We start from the raw sequence: 10,480 nt of genomic DNA, 5'->3' as shown, positions 1-10,480 counted from the left end.
GAAGGGCCTAGCTCCTCCCTCATCTAACTTGTCTCTGTCATTCCTGCTTCCAAGAGTACACTGCAGGGTTCTAGAGTCCAAGCCCAGTGGTCACGTAATGTCAAGGCCTTTCTTCTCTTCCCAGGTGAATCCCAGTTAGGAGTCGGGAGGGTGGAAGCCCAACTGTAGGCCACAGAGCCAGCCCACTTTAGGCGAGGGAGGGAACGCCAATACTGCCCTATCGTGATGGTGTGGATCCAAAGGAGGTGACGAGGCACCTCCTTGGTCCTTCCTTGCCTCCCAACTGAACACCTCACCAACCAGTCCTCAGAGTTCTGTGAGTTATCCTGGGCGCCTTTAATCTGCATTTTCACACATCTGCACACACCATTCCCTGCTCCCACTCTCCAAAACCATGACAACCCACCCCAGGCAGAAGACAATTATACCAATCCTTCAAACATGTCTTTGCTCAGCTTACCAGACAGTTTTACTATCGCTTCTTTTGGATCCAATGAATGGATGGAGTTAATTAAGACTGTGCGGCAGAAGTGCTCGATCCAGAAGACACACGTTTTCCTGAGGTCATTCATCTACCCCTCAACGTTTAATTTTCTTGGTCCAATCCTCTCCTTTTACAGTGGTTACAGGACTTTGGGGCCCACAAATCACATGGCTAACTGGTGGCAGAAAAGAGTCCTTTTCCTGGTTGCTGCCCCTTCCAAGAAACTGCAAAATAACTCTTAAAAAGAGAATTTCACTACAAAAGAACACATGGACCTCATAATTTGTCCACTTGGGTGATTTCACCTTTAGGCTTATTTGCCAAATTCTAGGGTGAAGAAGTCCAGCTATGAACATGTTCCTCCCAGCTTGACTTGACCTTTAAGACGGGGCTGAGCCCAATTTCAGAGAATATTGATGAGCTCAGATAGTGATGAGACAGGCTCAAAAGAGACAAGATGAAACTCAAAAGAGAATTTTATTATAATTTATACGTTACAAATACCTAAGAAACTATTTTCTTTACACTGTCATTGTCATATCTACGGGCTCACATAACCAAAAAAAGTTTGTGTTTCTCAGCTCCAGCCCTCACAGACCCCACTAAGCAGAGACCCAGCTGTTTTCTGAGCCACAAAGTTCAGAAGTTGCTGATCTTCTGCAGGAGGGTTTGGCGCCGCTCCTCAGGGCTAATGTTCTCAGCGATGGACTTTAAGAAGCGCTGCTCGTTCACCTTCTGGAGCAAGGAGCTAACGGAAGTGTTGGTCTTGCTCAGGGTTTCGTAGCAGGTGAGGATCTCCAAGGCCAAGACGTAGAGGGGGTCACACACCTCTTGGTGGAGCATGGCCATGATGTGCAGAACATGACAGAACACCTGGGTATAAAAAAATAGGGTTTCCTGGGTCAGGTTCTGTTCCTGTCCTTGGGCCCAAGGGCCAACTGATTGTATCAACCTAACTGAGTCCAGGAGGTTGGTCAGACTGTTACACAGGAGTCTGACCACATGAGTCCAGCCTTCCATGGGAAGCCAATTGCGACAACTCTGGCTGCAGAGAAACTGGAAGGCTCTCAGCAAGAGCACAGAGAGCTGGAACTCCTGGGCAAAGGGCTTCAGGTTGAGCAAAGGCATGAACTGAATGTACTCCAAGCTGTAAGGGACATGCAGGAGCTGCTTCTCCAGCAGCCTCCTGGTCAGCCGTTGGAGGTACTGCCACTCATGGGGGCTGCACCAAGGCATGACTTGCACCAGGGCTACCAGGAAGCCCTTGCTGAACAATCTGACCTCCTCAGGGTTGCCCACATCTACCACCAGGAGGGCGAGCATCCGCTCCGAGAGGCCGCTAGACATGCAGCAGCACTCTACCCAGGCCAGCAGGCCTGTGCCGGGCCCGTACCCAGGGTGGGCCTGGGAGGTCCACTCATCCTCAGGAAGCTTACAGATCTCAAAAAGCGTGGCCGGCACCTCACACTTGAAGTGGCCATCAAAGAAGTTCTTCAGTCTCAGGCCCACGGTCCAGTCCAGCTGCTCCAGCTTCCGGTGGAGCCAGGACAGGGACTTGACCCAGATGTCTGGGGAGAAGGTCTCGGCATTGGCTAAGACCACCTCGCAGAGGAGCTCCAGGATGTGGATCGCTCGGTCCTTGCCCTCCAGAGTGAGGCACCGCTGCTCCTTGGGAAGCTGCCAGTATCTGCTGAAGCCATCCAGGAGCTGGCACAGGCTGAAGATGAGCGGGAACGGAGAACAGGCCTGCAGCCAGTACTCCTCTAGGCATGCGTTTCCTTCGAGAGTCTGGGTGAAGATCCTCAGGCCGAGGTCCACCTCTTTGGCATCCAGCATCAAGAAAGGCAGGACGAATTCCTTCAGCACCTCATCTGGTTCAAGAAGAGCAGCAACCGGAATCCCTTGGGGCTTCACGGGACTCACCAGGCAGCTCAGGAGCTCCAGAAACTGCTTCTCTTCCCTGGGCGTGGATAACTTCGTCCAGACGGTTTCTTTGAGGCATGACACCACAAAAGTGGTGGATGGATTTGGACCCTGCTCCTCCGTGAACCTGAGGGCGGGAAAGGCAGTCAGAATCTGTGCCAGGAACTTGTGGGTGCCGAGATTGACCACAGCCAGGCTGCACACCTTCTTCACTGTGACCTCCGGGTGCAGAATCACCAGGCGGGCCACAGAAGCTATGGCTTTCGCCAAGCCCTGTTCGGATGCGCTCTGCGCGAGCTGGTTAAAGGTCGTGTTGAGGTCTTCCTGAAACCCCTCCAAGTAAGCCAACAACTTCTCCGAGAGGCCCTTGCGCCCCCAGGAAAGCAGGACGCCTGAGAGGACTTTATTTTTATCTGGCAGCGAGAGGTGTGCGTAACACTCCAGGATCAAGCCAATCACTTGTTTGATCTGAGGCTCAGGGACGGCCCAGTCATTCGTGCCGACGTCCATCACTGTTTCCAGCAGCTTTAACACCAGGCCTGGCTCTTGGAAGAGGGCCCTGTTGTTGGCCAAACAGGCCAGCCACTCATCTGAGAAGGCCCACTTCTTCTCAGAAGCAAAAATGTAGCACATTTCCATGTGCCGGTCCATCTTCTGCTCGATGATGGCCATGGCGATGGAGGCGGTGATGTCCTTCTCCGGGCCCTTGTTCTCCAGCACCCTGTTGGTGTTTCTCAGGAAGTCCCCTACACACTCCGCTAGCTCAGAGACCACCTGCCTCTCCTCCTTGGATAGGCTGGTGGTCTCCAGGTAGAGCTTCAGATTCTGGCTGAAGGAAGTCAGGCTGTCGCACAGCCGGTAGCTGTCGTAATTCATCCCCTGGCTGCTGCTGAGCACGGCCTGCAGCTCCTCGCCCCACTCCCGCAGCAGGCTGCGCAGGAACTCGAACCCCACGAAGATGGTCTCGTTTGGCAGTTTGGCCAGGGAGGTCAGGCTGACATCCCGCTCAGCCTCCTTCACCTTCTCGGCCAGTGCTTGCTGGTGATATGGGTTTTGGGTGTCCGAGTTCCACACAGAGATCACCGTGGCCAGCTTGTCTAGATACACGGTCGCAGACACTTCCTGAGGGTCATCCTCCATCAGTGCGAACACGGTCAGCATGTCAGCCAAGTTGGCTAAGGTGCAGCACTTCATCCCGGGGCACAGGATCCTGCTCTGGATCTGCTTCAGCCCGGTGAGCAGCATGGCCAGCAGCGGCATGGTTGGACACACGTCTGGGTCTGACTTAAACCTCTTTGGAGGGTGGGAGAAGTCATCCGAGGAGGCCAGGTACTTATGGGCCATCGTCCGGAACTGGGAGAGCAGGGGGTCCTGCTGGTTGCCCTTGTGCTTCATCATCTCCCACCAGACGTCAAGGAAAAAGGCCACGTCCTTTGAAGAGGTGTCAATAGTCATGTGCTCCAAGAAGCGCTCCAGTTCTGCCCGGCAGATGGTGGTGGGCAGGGCCATGAGGAGCTGGATGAAGAGGCTGGAAGCTTCCAGGGACTTGAGCAGCTCAAAAAGGACTGTGTGATTGATGGTGGGGATCATGTTGCCCACAGAGAAGAACACATCCTCCTGCCACCGAGTTTCCGTGTCAGAAGGGGTGGTGGGGTAGGGCTGAAGAACCTTGGCCCAGATGATGATCAGAGCCTTCTTCTTCCAGGCGAAGGGCTGGGAGCATGCCGTGGCGGAGGAAATCTCCCTCAGGGCCTCCACAATGGGCTGCCCAACGTGCTCCCAGTCCGACTTCGTCAATTCTGCCAAGGCTTTGGGGCGGAACAGCTGCTCGGCCAGCAAGAAGCCCCCGTGCAGAATAGTCATTTCTTCACAGATATTCAAAGGTCCTGCACAGACAGAGTCGAATAGGATGGAATGTGGTGAAAATTCTTCAGAAGAGAAAGCAGAGGTTAGACAGAGACAGCAATCAGTGGACTGGCTGTCACCGTCAGGGGGAGAGATGATGAGGGTTCTAAACGAAATCAGTGGGAGGGGGAAGAAGGGATGGATCTAAGAGTTGGAGTCAAAAGGACCCACCTGGGGAATAAAAAAAGGACTCCCACACTCTCTAGCCTGGAACTAGGAAGACAGCGGGCACCACTGGAAACAGGAACACGCAAGATGGACTTGGAGGCAAACCCTGATTGGTTTTGGCTATTTGGAGTTCGAGGCAGAACACTAGGGTAGAGGCATTCTCCAGCAATGGAAATGCGGGGCTGAAGCTTGGGAGTAAAGTCAGCCTTGAAATGTGACTCAGGGAGAAGCCTGCCCAGAGGGGATGAATGGAACCAAGGAAGCAAATGAGATCCTGCAGGGAAAGCACTGTGTAAAGGAAAAGCTGGATTGCTGAGGGAAGGCCCTTGAGCAGAAGGACGGGCCAGCAGAGGATTTGGAAGGAAGGGCTGAGAGAGAGCAAGCAGGAGCAAGCACAAGGACAGTACCAAACTATAGCGGCCACCAAGTACGCACTGTAGGACATGACAACTAAGCTTCCAAGTAACAGTACAGAGGAGGAGGGGCAGGGACCAGAGCTGCCTTCCTTCTTTTTCTCTTAAAGCACTCAGACAAGCCCTGCCTTCCTTCTTTTTCTCTTAAACCCCTGTCTTGCAAACAGATTTCCTATGTCAGGCCTCTTAGGGAAAGTTCAATTCCCACAGCTCTTTCCATGGAGAACAAGCTACTTAATGGTCCTGGTTCTCTGGTGGAAACCAAGAGGTAGATAGAAAAAATACTGCATTAGATTCAGAAGTCCTTCCTTCAGAAAGTCACGAGTTGATAGAGACTTATCAAGAAAGGCATCTTGAGGGGGGCAGGGTATAGCTAGGAGGTGGAGCATGTGCACGAGGTCCTGGGTTCAACCCCTAGGATCTCTATTAAAATAAATAAACCTAATTAACCCCCCCAAATTAAAAACACCACCAAAAACAAACAAAAAGTTTGTGGAAAAAAACGCATCTTGGGATGTTTAATCAGACATGAGTTTAAATCCTAGGTCTGCTATTTAAAAGCGGTGAGATCTTAGCTTACTTCTCTGAGCTTCCCTTCTTCATATGTGGCGATAATACAGACTTCACATTATGACAGTGAGGATCAAATAATATACACTAGACCAGCCCCGGGCACTGGGTCTGTGCTTGCTGTTGGCTCCTGATCCCACCTCCCAGGGCTACTGAGCATTAAATAGGAAATAGCTACAGTAAGACTCAGGCTACAAAGAGCCTGATTAAGTGCTCACTAAACGCTGGCTCCCCTAAACCTTTCCACTGTTGGCAGGACCAGAATCTTGTCACTATTCTTTGCCTCCCCCAGCTTAGAAACAGGACATAGGTCTTTCTCAGGCATGTCTCCTTTGGCCCATAAACTAAATCAGAGTGAAAACACTGCTCACTCTTCAATATTCCGGATTCCTCTCCCCCATCCCAGGGCCCCTTCCTCACTCCCTCATGACCCCAAGAACACATCTTCCCCATTTTTAGAGGCCAGGAGCCAGCAGAGAATCGTGATTCCAGGAGACTATCCTGCCCCTTCGACCATTTAAGGGAGCAGCACTCCTATACCACTCACTGGTGAAGGCAATCCATCTCGGTGGCCCAGTGGCCAGGGCAGACTGTAGAGGGGGGAACAGTGGGGTGGGGCTGGGGGTGTTAGGTTGCTGAAGAGTCTCTCTGAGGGTTCAGGCCCTTCTTTCTGGTTCAGGCTGCTCTCCTAGGGCCCCCCAAAATATGTTCCCTTATGACTCTGTAAATTTGATTTTATTGCACTATCAGCTCAGCTGCGCTACTTGAAGGAGTAAGTCCCAGAAGCAGTTAACGGCTGGGCAAATCCTGAGCGTTTTATCACTGGTTAACTGGTGCTAGTGAGTGCCCACTCCATATGTTTACTAAGTGCTTACTCCCTCCGTACCAGGCACTGTGCTAGGTGGTATGTGGATGAGATCTCTTAATCTTTTTGAGGCCCATTTCTGTTTCAGAGATGGGAACATTAAGACTCAGAAACAATTTGCTAAGTATGCCAGAACTACAAAGTGGTGGGGCTGGAACAGAAATCACCACAGGTGCAGGGCTCCAAACTCTACCCTGACGAGCTGGCTGGAGCCAGGGGCCAGAACATCTCTCTACAGTCTACTGATGCCGGGACATCTTGGAGTGTCTCAACACAACTCTCCCAGGACAGCTCTCTGATCTTATTCCCTTAAGAGCACGTCCAGCCAGGAGGTGGGTGGGTAGTGGGAAGGCTGGGCAAGGAGTCTCCAACTTATACTAGCTATTCCCGACCCCCGACCCCCGACCCTGCCTCTGAGGAATCACGATACACGTGCCATCTCGGCGGCTGCAACCCCTCCGCACAACTGCAGGTCTGAAGGACGCTAGCTCTGCGAAAGGCACCGGACGGGACTCGGTACACACGTGATCTCAAGGAAAACGTTCCCCAAACTGTGAGGTGTATACTACCGTATATCACCATCCCGTTTTATTCACGAGAACCTCAAAAGAGTTAAGATACTTGCTCAAGAACTCAGTATAAATGAAACCGTCGGGGCATCTGGCATTCCCCGGGGCGTCCTCCGAGCCCTGCTTTCTCCAAAGCACGTGCCCGAACCTGCCCACAGTCGGGAACACTAACTTCACATCCGCTTGGCCCTTCACCTGGAAAGGGGCCAGGAGCCGGCAAAGGGCGGGCGGAGGAGCTGCAGGTCCGGAGCTAGAGCCCAGCCGACCCCCGGTCTCCAGGACACCCCCGGTCTCCAGGACACCCCCAGTCCCCAGGATACCCCCGCCCTCCCAAATCCCTCCCCGACCCGGAGGTCCCTCTTAGTCCCGGCCCACTCAGCACTGTGGTCGCCGGTTGCCGGACGCGGCCCACGCGGGCCCGGGGCAGGGGAGCGGAACACCCACCTAGGTCCATGGCGGCGACGCTGGCGGCGACGCGGGCCGCCCCTCCCCCGCCACGCCGCCAGGGCGGTGCAGGCGTCACGGCACAATGGGCGGCGCCGGGGGGTGGGACAATGGGCCGCGCCTGAGTCCCCGCCCGCAGTCTCAGCTCCGGCTCCGCGCGGTCAGCCGCCGCTCTCCGCAGCTCCGCGCGCACGCGCGGTCCCACCAACGCGCCCGCGGCGTCGGGAGCGCCTGACCCACAGCGCCCTCTATCGGCCAGAGGCCTCCAACCAGCCAACAGGCAGGTACCCAAGACAGGTCCGGCCGAGGAGCGCCCCGCCCCTCCTTCTCCCCCGGCCCCGCCCTAAAATCGCCCGCCCCCCTTATCCAGGCTCTGCTCGGCTCAACCACGTGTCTGTGCGGTCCCCTGACTCCTGAGCCGCAATCAATCCAACCCATTAGCTCCTTCCCTGGCCCCGCATTCTTCCGCACCCAGTTCCCCTTCACAAAGCCGCTTGCTAACCCGCTCAGACGCACCGCTGCTTGAGAGGCTTCCTCCAACGCAGGGAGAAGACTCGCTCTCGCTCTGACCTGCCTGGTCCCCTCAGCGCTTCTTTGGACAGCGGCGGCAGCTCCATAATTTTCTGGCATCATAGACGCTTTTGAAATGTTAATAGGTTGTCCTTCTCCCCAGAAAATGCACCCTGCGAACCAGAACACCTGTGGGAGAGATCTAATCCAATGGGTCCCAGTTTGCATTCTGTACTTTTTATTAAAACATACATTCGATTTCTCACTGAGGAAACACAAACATCCTATGTTCTTCCCACACATTACCCAGTCTCCTTGTTCCCTTTCCCTCCTTCCCAGGCTTAATCACCATCCTCAAGTGTTTCTAACTCTCCATCCTCCAGGTTCTAGCGCCAGATCCCCTAGAAAAGGCAGAGGGGCCCAGCCTCAGCTGCCCTAATGTGCCAAGTGGAGTTTGAAATGGCCTGCGCTGCTATCAAGCAGTTGAAAGGGCCGGTGAGTGATCGGGAGAAATTGTTGGTGTACAGCTTCTACAAACAGGCCACTCAGGGCGACTGCAACATCCCTGCCCCGCCTGCCACCGATGTGAAAGCCAAGGCCAAGTGGGTGGCGTGGAATGAGAACAAAGGGATGTCCAAGATGGATGCCATGAGGATCTATATTGCCAAAGTGGAAGAACTAAAGAAAAATGAAGCTGGCTAGGGAGGACAGAGTGTCAAACAGAATGAAGTAGCATGGCTCTTCTGGTAGGGAATGGGGCTTCTTAAAAGACCTTGATGGCAGAAATGTCCCGAAACCGTAACAACCGAATCTGAGACATCAATAAATCACTTAAGCTGCATGATAGTGGTTGTCTGCTGTTGGAAAACTGATGAACTCAAACTGATTGTGAGAGTTCTGGGGAGGTATCCAGAATGTATAAAAAGCATCTCTCCTTTAGGGAAAGTTCCATCAAACTGGCTTTCTGTGTGATTCTGAGTAGAAAGTTCCCAGCCTTCCTATTGCCAAAGCACATGTAGATACTTGGCAGGAGCAGAGGAACTGGAGGAGAATCATGCTTTGAAATGCTCCAGATTTGAGGTCAGTGAGACCATTCTCCAGAGTCTTAGCCTCGGGCAGTGAAGGGGGAAAGGGAGAGGAGGCTAAGCCCCCTTACCTCTTCAGGGCTTGTTCATTCACTGCTAACCAACATTACAGAGGGGAAAGGGGCTTTGTCTTCCAAAAAGCTAAAGTCAAGTCCTATTATCAAAAGATCCTACTGAACACAGGCCTGATGAAGTTACTATTTTGAGGGAAGTCAAACTTTCAGTGAAGTAACTGGTGAATTGATGCATCCATCACAGCACAGCAGTTGAGAAACACTGGAACAGATGGTTTCAAAATCCCAGCCTCTGAAAGACTCATTTAAAGCCACGCAACCAAAATTTTCCTGGGGCTCCTCCCTTAGCTAACCTTGATTTCTGCTTGGGGATGTTTATGGGACAATATGCATACATATGTAAATGGGATTTATTTTAGGAGCACAACACATCCCTTGACCCATGCAAAGGCTAGGCTTGTTGCAGAAAAATGTGTTACAGCTTGGTGTTACAGCTCAGTGTTACAGCTCAGTTGTGACAGCAACCTGGATCACTCAGAGACTTGGAGAACTCAGAACTCAGGTTTATTACACCAGCAGGCCCAAAGGAGTTAACACTCCAAGCTCTGGACCCTGTCTGTAGGTTTACACAGGCTTTTATAGGCTGCCAGTTCACACTCTGCAATATCATATGCAAATAAGGTATAACAAAAGTTGATTAATCAGGAACACGCTTTGTAGAAATGGACCAATCAGGAGGGAAAGAAATAACCAATCAGGAGTGAAGGAAATAAACAATGAGGAGTGAGCTCAGGGAACCAATAGAATTTTAGGGGTAAGTTCCACTTTCCTAGAAGTAAGCCCTTTCAGAGGCAAAAAGTGAGATAGAGCCTCTGGGCCAGGGAACCGGATGGTGCTGGCAGGAGAGTAATGGCCCTGCCTGAGGGTCCTGCTGGGCTTTTTATGGGGCTTTCCACCTCAGGCTAACTGAGCTCAGCTTTGCTCTTAGTGTTATGATGGCGGCATCAATGTACATGGGGCACTGGGATATGGAGTGCTAAGTGGTATTATTATTAAAGGCATGTCAGAGAAAAAAGTCTGCTGTGGCACAGAATTTCCCAATACTTTTCCTCAATTAAAAACGATTTTGGGGGGGGGGGAGTATAGATCAAGTGGTAGAGCACATGCTTAGCATGCACAAGGTCCTGGGTTCAATCCCCAGTACCTCCCATTAAAAACAAGCCTAATAACCCCCCTCCCCCCCAAAAAACAGTTTTCATAGCTCATGATACCAGGTCAGCCCCAGTTCATGAAGGATTATTAAACAGTAGAAGCAACAACCATAAAGAAGACTTCAGGGGATCAAGGAAACCAAATCTCACCAGGTATCTTCAAGATCTTCTGTTCACATATTTGCAGGAAGTTGCTAAAGACTAAGTATATTAAGAATGAAGTAGACTCAGGATACCACAGTGACTAAAGAACTATTCGTTGTAACTATAAACTGGGCAAGACCTACACTCCACAATAGTGTTGTTCTCTCTTCTTCGG

General features: G+C 52.2%; 2 protein-coding genes across 2 annotated transcripts; one reads left to right on the top strand and one right to left on the bottom strand.

The window, feature by feature from the left end:
- Window positions 1–942: 942 nt before the first annotated feature.
- Window positions 943–7,545, bottom strand: GEMIN4 (gem nuclear organelle associated protein 4). Its single transcript, XM_074343192.1, has 2 exons — window positions 7,342–7,545; window positions 943–4,293 (listed from the first exon to the last, which is right to left on the bottom strand). The coding sequence occupies exons 1-2, from the start codon at window positions 7,349–7,351 to the stop codon at window positions 1,124–1,126; spliced, it is 3,180 nt and encodes a 1,059-aa protein (XP_074199293.1). The 5' UTR covers window positions 7,352–7,545; the 3' UTR covers window positions 943–1,123.
- Window positions 7,546–8,289: 744 nt separating this feature from the next.
- On the top strand, window positions 8,290–8,812 carry LOC105071528 (diazepam-binding inhibitor-like 5). The gene has a single exon (XM_010958220.3). It carries the CDS (start codon window positions 8,290–8,292, stop codon window positions 8,551–8,553), a length of 264 nt encoding a protein of 87 aa, XP_010956522.1. The 3' UTR covers window positions 8,554–8,812.
- Window positions 8,813–10,480: the final 1,668 nt, after the last annotated feature.

Source organism: Camelus bactrianus, chromosome 16 (genome assembly GCF_048773025.1).
Source record: "Camelus bactrianus isolate YW-2024 breed Bactrian camel chromosome 16, ASM4877302v1, whole genome shotgun sequence".
NCBI classification, from domain to species: Eukaryota; Metazoa; Chordata; class Mammalia; order Artiodactyla; family Camelidae; genus Camelus; species Camelus bactrianus.
The sequence above is the reverse complement of the archived record's forward strand: the minus strand, read 5'-3'. Positions and strand labels throughout refer to the sequence as shown.

Bases quoted from the DNA above. Each gene is read 5' to 3' on its own strand.
- LOC105071528 (XM_010958220.3), top strand. From the start codon at position 8,290: ATGTGCCAAGTGGAGTTTGAAATGGCCTGCGCTGCTATCAAGCAGTTG.